The sequence below is a fragment of the Opisthorchis viverrini genome, assembly GCF_000715545.1.
Source record: "Opisthorchis viverrini unplaced genomic scaffold opera_v5_468, whole genome shotgun sequence".
Taxonomy (NCBI): Eukaryota; Metazoa; Platyhelminthes; class Trematoda; order Opisthorchiida; family Opisthorchiidae; genus Opisthorchis; species Opisthorchis viverrini.
Window position 1 is genome coordinate 66,267 of NW_008752132.1, and position 22,268 is coordinate 88,534.

Consider the following 22,268-nt stretch of genomic DNA (forward strand, 5'->3'; position numbering starts at 1 on the left):
TCTAACTGCCTCGTTACGGATTCGCCGACACCAACGCACACGAGTTATGGTTCTGAGACAACGATTGTCGAACACCTGAAGACGTCTCAGGTCCGCTGCTCGAATAGGCCAAGTCTCACAGCCATACAACAAAACAGCCCGTACTGTAGCTTGATACACACGCCCCTTCAGATTCAGGGATATCAGTCAGGCTGGAATCTAGTTTGGTAAGTTGTGTCGCTTGTGACGTCTAAAAGGCATATCATTGGGTCTAAAGGGTCAAGTTCACCTGGCTATAGCAGGCTGTTATTGTATGGGTGCAAGACATGGCCTCTGTGGACGAATGTACTGAGGCATCTTCAGGATTTTGAACACCGATGTCTCAGAAGCGTGGCTGGTTTTAGATGTCGTCAGCATGTTAGTGACGAGGTGATTAGGAAACGGGCATCTGGTTGTGCGGCGGGTTCTTCAGTCTGGAGGAACATCCAGCCCCACCGACTACGACGGCTTGGTCATGTGCTACGCATGCGCCTCCTTCAAAATGACGCAAACTGCAAAGTGGACAACGCATGACTTGGAAGAAGGGCTTGAAAGAGATCACGAGGAGTTTGGATGTTGGTGCATTACGCCTTCCATGATGGGTTCCCCGTGGCCCCGCCTGTGCTTGGCTGGAAACGTTGCAAGGAATGGCAGCTAGTCAATGTCTCAGTGGCGTTCGTGCTGTCAGTTTCTCAGATTGACTGATTGAGCAGTTGGAGGTGTAGGCACCTCAGAATACTTGACATTGGTCACCACTAGGTCCCCTCCCTCGTCTTTTTCTTATTTTTTTTTTAACTGTAGGGCTATAAATATAATTAGGCGAACTTTATGGTTGTACGGCAGTGAAACATCAGTGTCAACAATGATGTTGCTGTCTTTGATAGTGATGACGAACCAGGGGCAGTCACTTCACAACTTGGTGAAGAAGCATGAAAGCCCTTGCCAGTCGATTCGGTCGCGTTGGTAACTGCCGTCTCCTCGGATGTTGACCACGGGATTCGCAAACCAATGGACAGTGACCCTGATATCAATGGTGCTCCTGCATCAAAGCTATCGCCTTCACTTTGTAGCTCTCACCGCCCACCATACTGGGCAAACAACTATTCGATGTCAACAAACTGATTGGACCATTGCCTCCGAGACGTTGCTCGTATTCTCTTATTGTCTTCGTTGAACAACTCGTCATGCAACTGAAACCACTGGACTTTGGTGCACAGTTTGTTAGCTGAAAAAGTGGACACCTGAAGTTTGACATTCTGGTTGTACCTAAAGTGTGTAAGGTCAACTCATGGACATGCAGTCACTGAACACGCCTCTTACGATCCAGGGATAGACACTCGAATTTGTGGAGCGTTTTATGTATCTTGGATATTTTATTAGTTCTGATTGTAGTGTGACAGATGAGGTCAACGCACGAACCTGCAAAGCTCGGATTGCGTTTGCTGATTTGAAACTCATGTGAAGGAAAAGCGATATATCACTGAGTTTTACAGAGCCGCGTGTATCAGTTTTGATTATGGGCTGTTTTGTTTTATGGCTGAGACTTGGCCTGTTATAGTAGCGGAAGTGAGACGTCTTCAGGTTTTAAACAAATATTGTCTCAGAACCATAACTTGTGCTTGTTGGTGTCGGCGTATCCGTGACTGGGCAGATAGAAAGCGAGTATTCGGTTTTAAAACCATGTATTGCGCAGGCCAAACCATCGTTTACCGTAAAACGTGCTCAATTCTGAGTGGCAGAAGTCGAGAGGTGGTGTTGTGAATGACATTGCGTACAGTCTGAGTGTTGTCAGTGCGACTCGCCTCCCAGAATGGGGACCACTGCATGTGGTTGGAGACGCTGCAAAATGTGCCTGCTGGTCGATGTCAGTGGTGCTCTTGTTTTCGGCTTTTATTCAGAACGAATGAGTATATGGCGATTTAGGCACCTCGGAATAATTGTGGTAGGCTAGCGCTTAGTCACTTCATCATCCACTTTTATTATGCTTGTGTGGCAACGAAGTATCAGTGTTGTACACTTATATCGTGTTGCCGCTGATGATGATGATGACAACGTGGATGGTAAAAATAACGCATAATGGTTCAGTGTACCATGTGTGAAGTCAATCGAAATTCCAATGAGAGAAAGTTGCATGTCCACCAGAGTTCATATGTTTTAGAGTGTGGGATGCTATCTCCATCCGCATCGTCAGTGGGCGGGAGCGTGGACTGTAGTCTGCAGTTTGAGGTTGAGGAGGATGTATGGCTAGCATTTTTCAGGTATGCAGGTTTTCGCCAGTTTGCCTCTCACGACAGCTTACAGACATTTTTGAAGATCTTATCGCTTGATGGGGATCGGCATAGTGTGCTTGAGCGGGCGTCGGGCTGCATCACAACGCAGGAACGATGATAAGTCTGGTGCTACCGAAGAGGCGGTAGCTTGAAGCCATGTGGACACTGGGCGTAGGGAGCACGGATGGCTGAATGACCTAGCAGTTTAGGGTGCGTAACCAAGCATTCTCTGTGGAGTAGTAGTGAACTTGAAGCAGCATCATATACGAGTAGTGCCGGCTTACACTATATATCTGATTTCACATCGCTGTGTATGCCCAGGGGGACCACTGACTACGCTTACGTCCAACTGGTGGTGTTAATACACCTACAATTCGGTTCTCACTTGGTGAAGGACTCGTTCAGTCAACCTGTTTTACGTTATTCGGATGTGGCTTCGACCCAAGATCTCTGTCAGCTCGCTGATTCGAACTGAGCGCCACGGTCCCTTGTAACTTTGGATGGAGAATCGAAACCTGCAATCTAATCCTCGACAAACATTCATACGAGGAACTCACTATAGGTGTCAGAAATAAGGACAACTTCTGGCAGTGAGCATGTCGATCCACGTACATCAGAATTTGGTGAAACCTCGTGTGAATGGTAAAGAGCCCATGTTGGGCATCGATCATTACTTGGAAATCCGACACGTTGAATTGTCCCACTGAAACAGTGCGTCCACAGGGATTTTATCCTCTCCAACGAGATTCTGGATGTCAGCCGAGTGTATTCAAGCTTATGTTGCTGGATGAATGTTTATCTGGCGTTTCGAACAACATAATTGAGGGGTCTGTGGTCCGTAAACTCTGCAAAACCACGGCCCTCTAGTCCGTGAGGGAAGGGGCGGGCAACAGAGTAGGTAGCCCATAACTAACGGTTGTTTATGCTGCACCTGATCGTGTCGGTCAACCGTCTCGAAGAGGATCCAAGGGATTTCCAACTAGCGCCCTGTTCCTTTTGTAAAACTGCCGTGGCCGAAGCACCCGCCGCAAGGCTGATGGATGATTGTGAATTTTGGTAATACGGTGGATTATAACGCTTGTCTGACTACACTGAAGGCAGTGATGGCATCCTCCTTAACAGTAGCGTCTTTACCTTTCCACGAATTTTGTCCTTGAGTGGTCAGAGTAATCTCGCTTGGTAGTACTCAGGCTTTTGAAACGATGTTGAGAAACTTGTATGGGCCCCAGGTAGTCGACATACCCCGCGCCCTCTAACTGATTGGCTAAATTCCGGTTGCGTCAGTTGTATGGCCCAGAAAACTAAGTAAGGCTTTGCCAAGCTCGGACCTGGCCCCATTTACCGTAAGGTCGTAATGCCATGGTGTTGAAGACGTCTAAGTAGTTGACGCAAATGCTACCCGCTCTCTTGGACTGCAGGGCTTGCAACGAGGATATCATCGATGTACGGATGGACGCTTTTCAGGCCGTAAGTTTCAGAGATGCAACAAGTATCCCATCTAATTGACTACCGTTTTCTTTATTCCAGCTTAACGATTGGGAAATGGTCCCCTTCCAATGGTATTAGTATCCCAAAGTCAATACTTTTGGTTTAGTTACGATAAAATTCCTCCAAAAGCTCATGATGCTTACACAAGGATACCTCCTCATCGCTGAATAGTATGCTTGAATTACCTTACATAATGAGAATTTCCTGGCAGTAATCTTCTGCGTCTTCACCATCCTGCTGGAATATTTGTAATGCCAGATACTCAGGATCCTCTCTGTAAGTGGTGTTTCCGTCTGGTTCATTTCCAATAGTATGGTCTGGTGTAGTGTCCGTTCGGAGTGGTTACTATACTGGTGGTATATTTGACCTCCGGCTACAAATACCTTCAGATTTTCCGTCACCTGAATTGCCGGTAAGTTTGCAGCCCATTGCGGATGGGCTCATCGTGCGATTTTTTACTTTATGTGGGCGACTTTGTGTTGCGATGCGTCTGTAGATCCATAAACCTCAGTTGCAATTCATTTCCTTCATGATTTGATTGACGCACCGTCCAATTTTGCCTTTGTATGCGAGTATTTGAAACTGGTAGGCAACTGCGCTTAGATGAGCTGTCTTATCGCCTCAGCTGGCAGTTTCGCCGACAAAATGAGGCTAGGATTGGTAACTTACTTACTTTCGAATTCGAGAGTGGTATAATAGTAAACTGTCAAGGTAGGTAGGGTGAAGAATCCTGTAGCATAACCGGTGCTATTTTGTCGATGTTAGGCGAAGTCTCAGCGCCGAAGATATCGGACGACTGCGTGCCTCCAATCACTGATTTCTACACAAAAGCCCTTTTTGTACGATTGGCTATTTCCAGTCCTTGAAGTTTATTTGCTATTTGGAAATGACTCAGCCACACGAGACTTTCCACGCATATGGGTGCTCATTGTTCTTCGGTGAGAACTCGCAAATTGATCATCCTAGTACCATCTGCCTGCCTACCAATGTCTTTCGCAGTTGGTCGGCTGTTTTTCCTGTTAAAACCAAGCATAGCTTGCCCAATCAATCTGAACACGATTATTGGGGGTCTTCCATGGGAATCAATGATTGGCTAAAACAAGGAATCTGACCACTCGCGACTAGTCATTGATACAAATTGCACTTCGGATTTCGGACGATATCTCGCAAAGGTGGGTTAGTCTCTCTTGAAAAGATGATAAGTGGCGTCTGACCATTTCGTCTTTGTTATAAATGGCAGTCCTCCGACGTCAGCGGAGAGACCCGAGCCCGCAACATTCAGTAGTTTTCGAGAATGAATCGTGGATCTGTTGTCTTCCGGGGGCCATATTCGAGGAAATGGTGTAATACGCATCCTGAGTATTTAAAACAAGCATGAACGGAATAACATAGCTGTACTGCCAGCTTTCCGTGGCGGACTACATGCTAAATTGAGGTATAAATCGTTCAGCTGTAGCACCCTTTCGGTGCCTAGCTGCCGTGCCACGCGAAGGACACACGAGGGCTGGGATACTGCTAGGTTGCCTAAGCCTAGACAGGCGAAGTCGAGAGCCAGAGGTCGGGTTGGAACCACGGACCTTTCGGTCAGTAAATTCGCGCTCTGACCACTTGGGTTAACTCGCCACCACTTGGGCTAACCCACCCATAGCTACGGTTGTTTCTGAGGAACTGTGGCTGAAAATTTATCAAAACAGTGTTCACAATTGTTGTGTATAGGAATATAACTCAAGGCAACTTTCGAATTTGAGGAACAGATGCTTCAAAGCTGTATACATTGTATAGGACTTTGTACATGACAGTATGTAGACTATGGTGAGAAATATAGTTTTCATTTACCGACACTTCGCCGCTCGATCGAATAGACTTGCTACTTTGACTTTTCTGAAGAGGGAATTATATCAAAGTCACCAATTTTTCAGTTTTTTTTTTCGCGTATGACCACTACGTGTCACCGTGTTAATTTGTTTCTCCACCTTTGTATCGTCAAGCGCGTCTACTTACCGAAGGGTTTTTTTCATCCGTACGTGCAAGCGCAGACGGGCGAACTGTCAATAACCTCTGCTTTTTCGCGCTGGCAGCCGGACCGTCACCATCTATGGCATGTATTGCATCATGTGCGGTCCCTGTTAACCAGCCCCACCAGTTGTATCCGGGAGCACTCGGCTGAACAAATTCACATGTTAACTCGATCCTCCATCTACCCAATAGATCCAGCGGACAGCTCGTGTATGACCTACCCCAATCCAGAGGCAGCCGATCTGATAGTGAATCACAAAACCTTATTCGAAGCGAGAGCTCGGAATTGTGTGATGACCTTGTCACTTTGGTCACCATCATACAAAAATGGTGTCGATCCTCTTCTGGATGTTTACCCAATCAGGTTAGTCGCGTCATTACAGATCGTAGCTGTCTCACAATATATCGTATGAAAACCTAGCCCAAGCATGAATCCCATGATTCTGACTTGCGTTATCCTGTGAATTTATTCCTTATGTCACCCAGTATTCTATACCCATCTTTGTGACACTTACAGTTTGGGGAAGTGTAGAGGTCTACAATTTCAGCAGTAGTAATGCGTTTGCTGATGCACTACCAGCTTCCACAGAGCTGCCACCACTCCACTTCATAATTAGAAGACAGACATTTCCCCTGTGTATGTATCATGGTAATGGAGACCCAACGAAGGTAGTGGCTAGTCTTACGCAAGACACCCGAATCGAGTGTGGGCATGCACGAAGTTTGAGTAGGGGCACCAAGCCGGTTTTTACTTGGCATCTTGGCCTTATTTTTGCCCGACACTTAGGTGTCTCACGGCACGTCATCACCTACGATTATCTTTTCCATTTCAGCATCGATGGGTGGCAGGACAATACATTCATCAAACGAGCACGGGAACGTATGAAGGTGGGTTTATTAGTGTTCTTGCTTCGATAGTCTGATTCAAACCTGGGGTTATGCTGATGCGTTGAATAGGATTACTGTTTACGGGCATCGCTGGAAAAAACAGTTACAAGAATCTTAGCTCTAGAGCAGCTTACTATCTATCCTACTGTGTCTCCATCATTCTTTGTTGGTGGTACATGTAACAAAATTGAAGACTATTGAACTGAAGCTGGCTACTAAACACCATGAATACATAGTTTGGAATCCTGAATATGAAAACACCTTAGAAAAAAACCTCACACAACACTGACGCTATTTCTCTCACGAGATGTGTTTGTGAACTGTAGTTGCTTTGCGAGATATGCCCGACGGTCTCTGAAATCCCCTGAAGAACTCCTTGGGACGCCGCACAGATCTTCTTTCTTTATTGATGGGCGGACCAAATTGCTTTTCAATATACTCTTAACTTTTAATAAGGTGACATTTATTCAAGTTTTTATAGACCTTTTAAGTGCGGATAGGATGTCACGATGGAAAGTCGAGCCAAGATATATTACAGAAAAACTGAATCGGATTGCTCACTCGGATGTGGAGGAAATGTGATAATTCAGGCGACTTCTACTGTCTCACGAAGGAGTGTACAGGAATCGCTAGCATCGTATGCTATCCGAAGGAATTTACCTCTAGGGCTCCTGGCAAAAAGTATCCCGGTTATTTCTAGTTAAATTGACCCGACTGAGCATTGCTGCTGAAGGCAGCAACTCATCGTAATAAAGTGAGCTTTCTCTGGATGCCTGTCAAAAGCTCAAATCGGTTGTGCGCACACTTTTGTTAAAGTCCTCAACAAGAGCTTGGCCCGAGCACAGCCACTTGGACAAAGTTGAGCCTTGGGAATTTCAAGGAACTAAACCATCAACACACCTTTTAGTGATTTCGACACTCCCCTGTATGTCTTATCAAATCACTCATCCAGATCGTATCCAGAAAAATTCTGGAAAACACCCTCAACTCGATTATTCTTAATCTGAATGGCCATACTTGTCAACAAAGAAGGTGAACCGATTGATGGTGAACTGACTATCTTCGCAGACCCCACGCATCACCCAATGTGGAAATTCCTAAATTAGTTAGGGGCACTATGCAAACCTAGGCAAAAGTGAGGAGGTAACCAATATGGCGGCTCTTTGGGATAGTTCAGTTGACTGGTCCGACAAAACTACTTTGCCAGTAGCCGTTACGGCAAGCACGAATAGCCACGAATCGCTATACTAAATCTAATGGGATTATCTTGAAATTTCAGAATAGTCCGGATATGGAAACTATGGTGCGTTGTCAACAGCTAACTAGCATCCTTGTTGCCCTCGGTAGCAATAGTTGCCTGCCATCCGAGTTTCAGAACAAGCTGCTCTCGCGGTAACCTAAACTCACTGGTAATGTTTTTGCGGCTCTTCAGTTTTCTCCTCACAGTTTTTATTCTGTCCCGTCCTAAATTCTGAGCTAGTTTGAGGCTGATATCTGTTTGCGATAACTCTATGAGCCTTTGTTAAGTAGGCCATTCATTGATCCCAGTATGTTTGGCTGCAGAAAGAGAGTTCATTGCTTTCTTCTTAGGAACCGAGATAAGGAAGTTTGGTTCAGTGGCGGTTTTTCCAACCCGTGGTGAGTTCGAAAAATACTCGTCCCGATACCTGACTGATCGTTGTGTTCAGAATTCCTGCGCTCAAATGTCTTCACAGCGTTGTAGTTATCTAGAAAATTCCACCACCTTCTATGTTTCTGTACCAGCTGGTTATCCAGTAGCACGTGCCTCGAATCACTGAAGTCAGAGGTGTTTGGGTGTTTCGGGACAGTTGTTGAGCTCCTGGTTCATGTCAAATTGTCTTCCTTTCAGACAAACACATCCAATCGTTCGAGCCTTTCGTCTATCGGCCATCTCAGTAGGCAAGCAGGCGTCACCGTATTGGACAGTGGATACGATTGCCTCTGCAGTTTTACACCTGGACGAGATGGCCCAAGTGGTTAAGAGCGCGAATTTACTGACCTCGAGGTCTATGGTTCAAACCCGACCTCTGCCTCTCGACTTCCCCTGTCTAGGCTTGGGTAACCCGGCAGTATCCCAGCCCTCGTGCTTCCTTCGGGTAGCACAGCCGCTAGGCACCGGAAGGGTTACAGCCGAGATATTTTTTTTACACCTGGAGAGGATGAAAGCAAGACGAGGTTGCTCTTTCAGGGGCCCTGTTCCTGGGTGAGTAGGCCGCAACAAAGTGTTGACGCTGCTCACGGAGCCTTGACAGGCCGTCCACCAATACTCAGTTGGAATTTGCAGGATATTACGATGGGACTGCTTTGCGCAGCGCACAAAACCTGCGACGGGCCAAGATGAATTTTTGAGCGCATGATTCGTATGAAGCCAGGACGACTTAAGTTAGAAAAGTGTAACTGGTGCGTTGTAACATCGAGAACCGAATATCTGGTGCGTGAGACAGTCGGACAGGGAAGAGATCCAACTGGTGAACGCAGAGGTGACTTCATTAACTTCTGTCGTACCCCAATTATGCCTTATCAGTGGTTCGTAACGTCAGTCACGGATCATCTGATGACCCTCTAGTTAGGGCAGCCTCTATTATAACACTTCCATATCAGTACAGTTTAACACAAATCATATTCATAAAGATCCCAGACGGCACGAATTGTTGTACATGAGCGCTCGATCGGATTACACCCTCTGCAAAATTACTTATTGCCCTACTTATTCGTCGTAAACTTCCCGTAACCGCATTCGTTTGGATGTGTTCCCAACGAAATTGTCACTTTCTGTTGTCGCAGTTGGAAGCAACTCCCCCACCTCCTGATACAAGTCTTTCTCGAGGCTTCTCTTGGATCGACACGAGTACAATGACCATATTCTCCAATGAACCGAACAACTCTAAGCACGGTAATTTGTAGCCTACATCCGTTTTTTCCACGGACAAGTTTGTGAACCTCCCATTTTTATCAGTATTCCTGATTATTTTGATTTGCATATTTTTGCCTGTGATGAGATAAACCTACTCCGAGAGAACTTGGTGCTTCTTGCTTATTCGTAATTACCCATGGACTTATTCATTCATTATAGCTACTCGAAATCTACTGGACTCCTGCAGATGAAGCTTAAGTGTTCTGGAATGAAGGTGCGAACGCGTAGCCAAACGGCCCTAGTTTCAAAACCTCTGGGATTTTGTTTGAACATTCGACGTGAACTCTTGGTTACTATTTGTCCACCGAACGTCGCAATTGGCTTGCAAACTTTTCGTCAGTAGGTTACTGACGGCCACAAGGGGTAACAAATATGGCCTCTCGAAATACAGTTGCCTTTTTGAGCAATCATAATAAAAGAAGTGGCATACCGCTTAACTGGAAAAAATTTCCTCAGTAGAAGCGAGATTAGATGCTGTTTTGTGTGACGCCCGTAAACGAATGTCTGTGCAGTTTGCTGCGGTCTTTCAGTTGTTCTTAATGGCACGATCACAGCACCCCAACAACTGGATTCACTATGCAAAAAGCTTGGTAAGGCGTGAACCGTAATAAGTATTAATCCGTAATTATTAAATCCGTAGAATCCAACCCACACGATCGCACCAACACATGTTGAATGTGTTGCTCAAATGTCGTCCTTTCAAGGAATCAGATACCAAATTGCATGCAGGTGGATAGATTTCGACTAGAATCTACCTGAACTAAATCTACCCTGAAGTTTAATAAGGGACTTGTTAGGTCAGCCGGTTGTGCTGCCTTCACACGAAGACAGCTGAATTGAATTATCGGGAATTAATTTCCCAATGGGTTTCACATTGATACCTGTTTTATATGTGGACGAGTTTCAGCAAATGCTTTGCGGTCGCTGAGGTATTCATCCCTTGATTGTTGCCAAACTTACTGTTAATCTACTGATGCAATTCAGCGAGTCACCTTGTGTTCCGGAGAATCGAAAACAGGCTCTAACTCCAAGGGAATCTCAATTTATTCATTTGAAACTGGGTTTTCATTAGATTATAGATAGCACTGTTCGCCCCTCTTTTTATGCTTCATCACATGTTCACATGTCTTCGCCCATGATCGGTTCATTATCCGATTACCCCGGCGACACTTCGGATCGGTTGATTTTTGTTTGAAGTTGCCGATTTCCTCAAACTGAGGTCCCGAATAGACGTAGCTTTGCTAATTGGATAATGAAATCTCGAGTTCATCTTCAATCAAAAGTTTCGGTGATTGACTAGAAGACAGTTTCTCAGTACTGACTGGTACCATTAACTTGTAGAGAGGTCCCATGCGGCCTGGTAACTCCACAGCGGCCATATAGTAATATCCTTCTACAACCACTATTTCCGTTGAATCCGTTAATTTACTCGCACCATCCACACGGGAGAGCGATTATTCCTCCTATCACAACTGTAGATATCATGATCAGGTAGTCGAAGCTTGTAACTACTACCAGAACGATCAACTATAGGCTCCTGTTTATTGTACGCCTGTAGTCTGCAAAGGCGAAAACAACGTACTTGACCCAGTCCCTGACATCAGAGATCGGGATAAAACCATGGTTGCACACGACCACGCGTCGTTCTATGGAATACTAAGGGAAATCGAGAGTGTTTCTTCACAATGTGGGCAGAATAGGGCTGCACACCCCTGGAAAGACAAACATTTCTGAATTGGAATTGCACACGACCACGCGTCGTTCTGAGATACTAAGGGAAATCGAGATTGTGTTTCTTCACAGTGTGGGCAGAATAGGGCTGCACATCCCTGGAAAGACAAACATTTCTGAATTGGAACTTTTCACCATCAACCAGTTGCTGCAGGATCCAGCCATGTCCATGAGTTGTTTTCAGTTGATAACTACTTCATGAACGCGCATGCTGAGGGCTCGTATTGACCAGTAACAAATGACGACCAGTGCACAACTAAAGAAATTGCTTCTATTTTTGTGCGATGAATTTTGACAATCTGTTAACAACGTCGCCTCAGGGTCTGACGACCACTTCGGGCATTTAGGTTGTCTACTACGGTTCAGGCTTGTCACAACGCCACTGTTGATGGTGGGAAGGCTGTCGATAACCGAGAATACCAGCATAAGAATTTCTATTGCTTAGCCAGTTGTTTACATGCTTAAGTGGTAGAAGTCCGCCATCAGAAACGAAAGGCGGATACTTCACCATGAATCGCCGTAACAAATGCCCATTTCAGACTTCTTTAAAAGGAATCTGCTTGTTCCTTCGAATAGGATAAACTCCTAAGCAACTTTTCATAAAGGAAACTACTCAGAAGGTTGCTGAAAACTCTTTGATTTGTTGATCAGCTACCTCATGCAGCACCAGCAGATTACTCGTTGTTGGTTGCAAAATCTATCGCTTGACTCTCAGTACTGGTGGTTGTGTGTCCAAAAGGTGTAGCTCGTTCTTGGAAGCAGCAGTTCTGACTGATGACACAGTGGTCATTAACACTAACGTTGCAAATGGAACAAAACGAGGCATTGGTTACATTTGAAATATCAGATCTAAGCCGTCCTTTCACCCACTGTGCCCTTGGTGTTCTCATTCCACGGATGTTGTAGTAACTTGCATTTGAAGGTCTATATATACAAAAACACGTAGATACGGATATTTCCTCAACTCAGCGGTCGCAGTAGCCTGTTGCAAGCCACAATTTTGTCGTGTCCTCCTGGCCAGTTGCTCGTACCATATTCGTCAGTTCTGGTGTGTACAAGTTATGTTCCGATGGGGCGTTCTCCTAAAGTAGGTTTTATCCAAAGGTGTTTCAGTAATGAAAAAAACTATGCCAGGGGAATCGTCATCCCTTATAAAGATTGCCCTCTACAGTGGAGTGAAGTTGGTTGGACCCACTAAATACTTCTGCCCATTGACCGTGGCTTTTACAGCTACACGCACACATCACTTCGTCAATCAAGATATCCGGCGTAGTTAAAAAATTCAGACGGTGTTTCACTTCCACCAGAGCACACCAGATGATGTGGTCAGTAAACAGAAGGCCGATATTCGGCGTCACATTCACTACTGCCATGGCACCGCAGTAAAACCGGACGATGTGGAAAGAAACACGATCTTTCATATATTTCAGCAATAAGTAAAATAAAAATCGGGTATTTAAATCGAGGGTTAATGTTTGTACACCGGCTGCTAGCAAGCACCCAAAATGGGATCTAAGTGTGGCAAAGAAATGCGCGTATTTCGCCAACGAATGAGTGAAACTTCTGTTGAAACTCAATCTGTGCTATTCGAGTGGGCTTTTGGTTGCTAAATCCTGCCGTGTACCGGTTTGTTCGTTCATCTGTGCTGGCCGGCTGATTTGGAGAACCAAGGCGCTCGAAAGCGATACGCAAACGATCACGCAAACCGACATCTTGACAAGAGTTTAGCCATTGTTCTACAAGGTCTGCATAGGCGTCCTGAAAGAGGAGTAAACATGGACTGAGTGAAACAATGGTGTTTTAATCAATTCCGAAAAAAACGAAGCTGCATCTTAATAGCTTTTATTGCGAACTTATTGTGAATTTATTTGAAGGCAAACATAGATGAAATGATGGAAAACAGATCCAAGTGACTGCTCAGCAAAAACACATGTCTCGCGCTCACCAGTGTCTGATGAAAACAAATAGAAACTACACTTCTACAAGCCGAAAAGTGGCACGCCATGAGAAACGGCCTGGCATACCTCACTGAGTGCCCAGAGTTTGTTCGCACAGCTTCATACACGTAAGCGATGTACCAAGTGTCTGCACCTATGACGGAACTCAATGCCCGGACCGAGATTTCTAGCCATGTACGAACGAATGACGGGTAGGTTTAACCGTCCGAAATAAATCACTCTGTAAGTGATTCAGATAACTCCAAGCGATCGCCTATGCACAGAGCATTAAGTTCGTAAAGCAGTCAACCATAATGGAAGGTCCGGATGCTCAACCACGGCATCATAATGTGTTCGATTCCAACGAATGAAATTCACAGGATCGACGGGTAGCAGTGACAATCAATAAGAGAATAAAAATCGCTCACCTGTAACGCCCTTTCGATGCCTAGGTGCTATGCCACTCGAAGGAAGCACGAGGGTTAGGATACTGTCAGGCTGTCCAAGCCTAGACAGGAGAAGCCGAAATGCAGAGACTGGGTTCGAACCACGGATCTAGCGGTCAGTAAATAGGCCCTCTAACCACTGAGCCATATCGCCCTGTTTTGCACTGTTGTGAAGAATTTTTGGTTAGCAGAAAAGAGTTATTCCGTCATTTTAAAATCGACGATCAGAGAGGCCAATCCATGTGGCAATCAACCAAGTAGAGTCCAGCTGACTAGGACAGAACTCACCATTATTCCGTGATTGCTAATTTATGTTCAATGGTCTCTTGAAATCTGTTCACCAAAGGACGAGAATTTAACTCCAGGTTACTTCATGCGTTCAGCGCAATTTTAACAGTGAGAGCGACCGACTCCCAAAACTCGCCCCATAGAAATTTCTTTATTGCGCCTAACTGGCCCATTAACAGAATAATCGAAAACGGGTGAGAGGGAAGGGGTAGATACTCACTGCACTTTACCGCATAATGTATATTAGGAAACAAGTTGAATAGAGCTCAAACCGGCTCACTAATTCATTTTAATCTACGTCTATCTAGTCGGAATCACAGCTACCCAAGATCTCTCCGAGTTGGACAATTTGGGCGAATAAGTTTCATCACCAATTTAGGTGACATCATTAGCACATTGTAAGTAGAAGTGCGTTGAGGTTGGCACTTCCAGCCAACAATACAACCTGCGCCACCGAGATTCCCTTCAATTACAGACACATTATCTAAGTGAACCTGCTAACAATGAAACTGATTAACGATGGAGTGTCACCGGAGAGCTTACAAATGAGCATTGTGTCTTCCACATTTAAAAAGCCGCCGATCATTGTGCGAAGACGTACTTTGTTTGAAACCTTTGGTAGGTTATACTGCACAATCGCCTCTGAACCATACATTGGTTCAAAATGGCAATCCATCCAGAATCATAGGCAAGTAATCTAAATCTGAAAGTGAATGTCTGGTGCCGCAAAAGCGGTACACTTCGCCTAAAGACTATTAAGAAATCGTGCTATCGAACGAAATCAAAGCACTCAAAAACTGCGAGCCTACTCGTTCCACCAAAGAAAGACCGGGTGCTTCTGATCACCTAATCTACCAAACCGATTGTCGTTGCTGCGATTCATACAAAACAACGGATGATATTAGGCATCCATAATCGAACAGCAAGTCTCAACACAACTCCAGAAATCCTGATCTCAATGTCCAAAGTCTTTTATGACCACACGTTTCGCACATTACTGCTCTTAAAATTCTTTGTGTCGAGACGAAAGCATAATCTGTTCGAATCCTTCTTAAGTGTCCAAAAGCAACATGTGCCTCCTTTCGACGAGCGGACTCTTAAAGATAGACGGAATATTATCAGTATAGTATCTCCACACACCCAAAGTTGAGAGTACCTTCAGGAAAGCGTCCGACTATGCGTAGACCTCTGCCTCTCTAGGCAGATGCTTGGGCGACCTGGCTGTATCCCAGCCCTCGTGCTTCCTTCGGGTTGCATGGCAGCCAGGCACCGGAAGGGTGTTACAGCTAGACGAGGCGCAGACCGTACGGGTAGGAGAAAGTCAGAAATCCAGTATACTGTGAATCTGAGGTGAGTAGCTCGAAAGAATTAAACGTCTTAGTAAACGGAATGAGCAAACAACTAATTACCAGTAACAGATTATGAGGTAAGTGGTAGTGGTTTACATTAAAGGAAGAGGAGCCGGTTGTGTTGTAGATCCAATACTCCAGACGGTTAGTCGGATATTAATGAAAACTATTGATAAACAGGGCATGTGGTCCATAAGAATCCGTCATTGCGTTGTACCTTGGAGAGTACTTGGTGGAGGCGCGTTAGTACCAGTAAATAATGTGATATGTTAACAGGCTTGTATTCACAGCTGACAGTCGTGATGCATAAAGACAGAAACGGCCTACTTACCAGATTCATATGAATCAGACCGAGGACTGTTGAAGACAGCACCGTTTCGATATCCGTCGAATAGCTGTCCTGAGTAAGTAGAGCGAACACGTCTATTACCAGCTGAGTATTTAAACCGAGTACTTTACAAAAACGATCAGCGATCTCCTGTTCGGCTTTGGCCTGTTGGTTACAACGTGCGTCTTGGCAGAACTCAGTTAAGGAAATAATAATCTCCAGGCATTGGCGAATGACTGAACTGTCTACTCCACTGAATGGCCAACCAGGCGTCGAGGATGGGAATGCATCTGCCGCAACGCCAAGGATACCATGCCGGATTAGACGACCAAAATAGGCTAACTGTTCATCAGACATATGGTTAAGACCTATGATATGCAGATCACAAGCGAAGGAGGCCAGCGAGTAGAACGCATGGCACACTTCAGGGACCTGGGGAAGAAAAAAGAATAAACTACATTAAAAATGGCGAATCGGCGTTACATTGTGTGTTAAAAACTCCACTTGGTTTTACCAGCTGGATATAGAATTAGGCACTGTTGGCTTTATGAGCAAGTACACATCACGATTACGACTCATACTAACAAACAAGGTAACAACGGACGTCCAAAATGATAAGGAACGGAAATAAGCTGGAGACATTTATGAAGGTTGGGAGATATTCATTACTTTTTGAGAGGGTAGCATGACGGCAGTTACTAATCAGCACGCATGTGCTACGCTGCATCAAAGTTGAAAGCAACCCCAGGCAAACAGACGACATCATCAGCATAATTACGAGCAGTAATATCACTGCCGCACAACCACATAATTAATCCGATGTACCTAAAGCCCAGAAGTGAAGAAGGTGGACGGGGAAGCGAGCTGACGCAGGCCTACAAACAAACACTCGGAAATGCCTGAACCTCCAAACGCTCAATTAACCAATCTGGGGAGAAATTGATGGTACGAACGCCACTGACACCGATTAGCCGCCATTTCTTGCAACGTCTCCAGCCAAGCGCAGAGGGGAGGTCATGAGGACTTCATCCTAGGGATTGAACCGCACCAACAACCACGAATTGTTCGTATTTTCTCGCACTCTGCTGCCAAGTCACAAGTTATTTACCTCGCAGTTTGTACGATCCCGAAGGAGGCATGAAGACCAATACTCGTCCCGGAACGATTTTTCCTGCATACTCCAGATCGACAATGATTTCAAAAACAAATATTGCAGACTAGAGTTTCAAGACTCTTAGGATTTCGTCTCATTAGTTCATTGATGAGGACGGTGGACAGAGGTGTAGACAGTGGACAGGCTTGCCGAAGACCACTTTTAGTGGGGAAGCCTTTGGAGAACTTCCATACATTAAACATTATCCAGAAATATATGGACATAAAAAGCAGACCATGTGCATGAACTTCTGTGTCATTCACTGTTCAGGAAGCGTAGCTGGAACGGACCGATCGACAACTGAAATACCAAGATTAAACATCGCAAGGTAACATACGACGCGGTGTAAGTACTACCCTGCCCTTCAAAACGTCTTCCAAGCAATCAGCGGGCCATGATGTTACAGCGCTAAGCCCAAACATAAATAAATAGCTGCTACTAGAAAAATAGAAATTCCAGCTTATGTATAGTTTGGGCGTTAATGTCAGGTGCGCTCAGCACGGGGAATTCAAAAAGAACATGGAATAACTTATTGAAGGGATCAAAGAAAACCAGCAATGAAACATCTCATAGTGAAAACATACCATAAGTATAGACTCAGTGATCAAAGGCAGCAGATGTCCCATACCAACCAACGACACATAGACCGTGCCAACAGATTTCGAGCTCAACTCATCGGTATGCGATAGCGGTCCATCATCCACCAATGGTAACAACAACGCACCAGAAAGTCGGACTTCAAATTCGTGCGCAGAAATTCGGCTGAGCATTGTTAGTAGCAACCGTAACTCCGCGATTCGTTCGTCTTCGGCCGTTGCTTCGAAGCTAGACTTGTCTAAATAGGAGATCGAAAGGGTATTAACAAGTAGCGTTTGGTGAGTTGACAGGTGCTTACACAAAAACAAGTGGTTCAGTCAAAAGTCACAGTTGTCCTCGGCTCCAAATGGAGTTGAAAACAATAACCGCGAAGTTTTAACTACACTACTTTCAGGGATGCAAGAAGAGGAAAATGAGTATAGCAACAGAAATAGAGTGATTCAGTGGAGCGGATAGTGCATCCTACATGGTTTACTAATTTTCGGAGTACAGCGTTGCTGAAGACACACGGGTTTAACTGAACAACAAGGTTCGATGGAACATCAAAAAGCTACGAGTGTCCCCATTTGTGCGGCGAGACTAACACCCGCGCGAGTCGCGGCAGCATAGTCGCCAGATTTCGAGGTTGATTTGAAGCAAACGAAACTTTGGATCGTGTGGACCACAATGTTTTGTCACTAGGATTATTTCTCTGCTCTCTGCACAAGCTATTAGAAACAGAACGTCGGAGGCCACTCCGTGTATGCGCACTGGCCTTCCGAATTGCCGTCTTATTCTCGATCACCCATTCAGCCTTGCCGCTTTGAAAATTCGGAACGAAGTGCTTGGGTTTGTTAACCGATGGTATTGGCTCGGCCATATGCTACACAGTCCGAACTATCGTTTACCTAGGAGAATATTGTTCTCAGCTCCATTATCAGAATGGCAGAAAAAGCAAAGTGAACAATGTAATTTTGAAGAAGGATATGAACGACGACGAGAGAACTCAAGGATAGCTTGGGTGGTACTGGTGCGGTCCACCTTCTAGGATGGAGTATCGTGACCCCATCTGTGCTTGGATGGAGAAGTTGCAAGAAATGGCGGCTGCTCGTGTCGTCAGTTTTTTTCAGTGTTTAGATTAGGATATAGACAGCTCAGAATGCTTGTGGGAGGCTAGTGCTAGGTTTCTTCCCTAACCACCTTTTTCTAATCCTTCACTTTACGGCTTGAAATGGACTTTGTGGTTATACGGTAGTGAAACAACATTGACATTGCTGTCTCTGACGATGATGATCCACTGCAGCTGTATAAGCTGTGAAAGTGCTGCTTTCTGTTCAAAGCCATTGTTGGCAAAAGGTTCGCAGAGGAACAGGCCATGGCAGTGCGCAACGAAAGCGGCCGCAGTTAGGCTGAATGTCGTGGGATGCATAACGTAACCCATCCCAATGGAGCGAATATCGTTACTTCCTACTCGGATGGTTTACGTACAGTTCACCTGTAGCTGTGACCTAGGCTTATGCTGGGTGAGGTCCGCAAAGGACAGTGTCAGTTCGGTTTGAGATGATACTGTTATTCGCTGTAGTGCTTTCAAAGTCAAGAGCTTGTCAAACTAAGCAACGCATTTCCTTAAGCGACAGACCTCTGTTTCGCCACCTCAGGTTCGTCAAGAAGTCCGAGCCGCCCATCCCAGGAATGGTCCCACTGACCATTCCTCATGACCTGTCTTAGACCGAAATCTTTTCATGTTTAACTCGTGTTTTCGAAGCCAATAAGAACAGGTCAAGGCCTACCTCTTGAAACATCAATTGTGTTTATTGTTACAAGGGTCGTGGGATTATCTCTATACTTGATTTCACAGTGGCGTTGGATTGACACACCAATATAGTGTTGTGACGTGAGTAAAAGAAAGGATCGAATGATACAAATGTTTGCACTAGGTCCTGGCTGACACAGAAATCGAAATCGCTCATCTTACACGACGCAAATGTTGGGCTCATTCTGCCTCNACGACGCAAAGGTGGGCTCATTCTGCCTCTGGCAGTGTATAAACAAGATAATACCGCGGAGCATTCGGCACACACTTACTTGTATTCTGCTTCGCATAGTGACGACAAAGAGTGACTGTCAGATTTAAATAATTCGAAGATGCTGAAGTCTTCCGAGAACCATTTGCAGTGTTCCCACCAGAAGGATGGTCCCCGAGTGGAGTTGGTAAATGGTTTTCTGTTACGCTGGATGGCACATTGGCAAGATAGATCAGACAAGAGTCAGCAACATCTGAGAACAAAGATATCACGCTTTGAACGATTTCGGAACAGTTGTGGCAACGCTGAAAGGATCAGAAAATAAGTGTATAAGGAATTGAGAGAGACCGTCCAACAACATCACAGCAAAAGGAAATTGGTGGTGATAACACCGCATACCGCAGGACGCAAAATGTTTACCATGGCGGTCAATTCATTCAAATGCGTCCTCAGTAGGTTTAAAGGAGATATAATGATTCGCGTAATACACTCGTTTGCAAACTAGTTTGGTTTTAACAAGGAACTCGACCGAATCCCAACTGAATCTTTTGTTTACGCAATCCTGCAACTGAGCGTGCTGCACAAAGCCCGCCTGTTTAAGCAGGGACGATATTCGAGATACGGAACACACTACTCATAAGGTTGCTGAAAGCTCTTCGAAGACTCTTCGATTCACGACTAACGACAGTCAAGCAAGCTCTTCAAGACTTGTTGGAAATGAAATAAATTTTCAGGCTGTCTTACTAATCAGTCAATCGAGAGAAGTCGTTATCATAGTAATCTTCATCCACTAATGTTGAATCTTATCTCCAAGTACAAGTCTTTCCTCTATCATAATGTGTTTCACTTCAAACATAGTATTGTTCCAAAGTTAGGAAAAATACTTGTTTACTAAACTCTCCGTTTCTGTCATCTGACGAACCAACTACTTTGCTATCGAAAAAAGCAACTCTTCAAAATTTACAACCTGATGAGTACGGTACAAGCAGTTTCCGACCACAATGGCATTCCGACGGTCTTAATACTGAGTGATATAAAAAGAACCTGGAGATTTAGAAGGTGCACGTTAAAGTCAGGTACCCAGGAGAACAACTCGGTGACGGATAGCCAGACATGTGGGACGCACCAGAAGTACGTTCTCAGCCATACATAATTGCGAGACAATACTAAACAAAGCGTAAAGTTTGCCATCACCACATCACTTACGGGAATGAGAAGGTTAGAACAATTCTCCAGTGCCGGATACAGGACACCAGTCCACACCAAGGAAATTAAATCAGTGGCTGTCTCAGACTGAGCAGCCAGAGCACCGACCGCCCGAGCAAGTCCTCGCAAAGTAGCCAGACAACGAATTAGGCCGTCCGTGGTTAGACTGTCTACCGTGGACGAGGGGTGACAGAAAGGAGCCAGGACACTGATCAAACGTTCTCGCAAGCTATGGACCAGCTGAACAGCGGAGAAAACAAACGGGATTTGAGAAGAAATGAGACCAGATTATGAAAATACGAACTGAATGCTGAGGGAGGAGGAACCTAAATTATCTAGGTCGAGACAATGCATATAAATGGCTGATTCTGCGAACAGGTATCGATTCACCAGGACGAGAATAAATTTATACCACGGAATTCAGAGAAGCGATGAGTTTGCAGAGTGGAAATTCTACTCGGTGTAGAGAGTGAAGCGCAGTCAATGAATTAATTCGAAAGAGACATCTTTGGGATTGATTTCAACCAGTTGCTTCCCTCGCATCACAGTCTAAAATACTTCTGTATAATGCAATCTTATTCATTGATGAGCAACATAGAGGAAGTATGCAAACTGAAACACCCACAGCACATCTGCCACGATTGCAAAAGCATACAATGTGTTCGTATTTGGACCGTCTATGATCTGTGGGTTAACCCATGGTTGACATCAAAATTATCCACCTGGACATCATCTGATGCTCTTCTGGATAATTCCAGATATCACTTTAGTGTCTCAAGCGCCTGCCTTTTTCAGCTTGCCTTCATATGATTTCGTTCCGTATGATACTGAATAAGTCAGATTACGTCTATTACTGAAAAATTTCAAGTACTTGGTTCACATTCAACAATCTTTTGCTAAACGTGCTCCAATTTAACCTCTATACCCAGGAAACACTGTGCAGCCGGCCGACGAGGCTAGTTGCATGGCTGTCAAATATCGGTTTGTTTTCCGCAGTTAAGGGATGGCCATGCACGGTTGTCCGTTATCGAACATGCGGGCGGTGCCCTAACGCTAGACGCACCGCATCGCTTTCTAACATAGTTGTGAAAATTGAAGCGCATCGATGTCCAAGTTACGCAGCTCGACAGGAGAACAGTGTCCAGTCCCTGAACTATGAGCCAATTAGGCTTTTTGTTTTAACATCAGAATGCTATACACAGTGGCCGCAACTATTTCACAACCTAAAGCTTTCGCGGTACGATCGACTATCGCGATACCTCGTAGATCTGAGTCGCGCTAAGGCGACTCCTTGCACGAGGATAACTGGATCCAACGGTGGCCAGGCAGCGGTGGTTGGTTGGCTATATCATAAATACTGTTGAGGTCCAGGATTTCGCAAACTTAAGTCAAGACAGTAGGTTTTTCTTTGTTCGAACTGTGTCTGCTGTTTGCGGACAATCGGCGTAGTTCCACTAAAGCATTCCTAATTATAAGCTCAAGAGATTTTAGGTAAGCTGAAGCACTGAAAGTATATTTTGCAAGACGTTCGAAACAAAAAGTCGGCAAAACAGGGTGCTAAGCATTCGACCGATATGGTTGGCTTAGCCTACGAAAACAAGTAAATCAATCTTGA

General features: G+C 45.0%; 2 protein-coding genes across 2 annotated transcripts in view; one reads left to right on the forward strand and one right to left on the reverse strand.

The window, feature by feature from the left end:
* Positions 1 to 1,828: 1,828 nt before the first annotated feature.
* T265_11283 (hypothetical protein) lies at positions 1,829 to 9,718 on the forward strand (the record flags this gene model as incomplete). Its single annotated transcript, XM_009177899.1, has 5 exons — positions 1,829 to 1,925; positions 4,088 to 4,188; positions 5,765 to 6,156; positions 6,626 to 6,680; positions 9,486 to 9,718. The coding sequence occupies 5 exons, from the start codon at positions 1,829 to 1,831 to the stop codon at positions 9,603 to 9,605; spliced, it is 765 nt and encodes a 254-aa protein (XP_009176163.1).
* Positions 9,719 to 12,794: 3,076 nt separating this feature from the next.
* The window catches only part of T265_11285 (hypothetical protein), a gene marked incomplete at both ends in the record, with an annotated part of 48,411 nt that continues 38,937 nt past the window's right edge, over positions 12,795 to 22,268 (reverse strand). The window contains 5 exons of the mRNA XM_009177900.1: positions 12,795 to 13,104; positions 15,698 to 16,126; positions 17,432 to 17,682; positions 19,509 to 19,752; positions 20,654 to 20,893. Coding sequence (XP_009176164.1) covers positions 12,859 to 13,104; positions 15,698 to 16,126; positions 17,432 to 17,682; positions 19,509 to 19,752; positions 20,654 to 20,893 — 1,410 coding nt within the window. The remainder of the gene's footprint in view (positions 13,105 to 15,697; positions 16,127 to 17,431; positions 17,683 to 19,508; positions 19,753 to 20,653; positions 20,894 to 22,268) is intronic.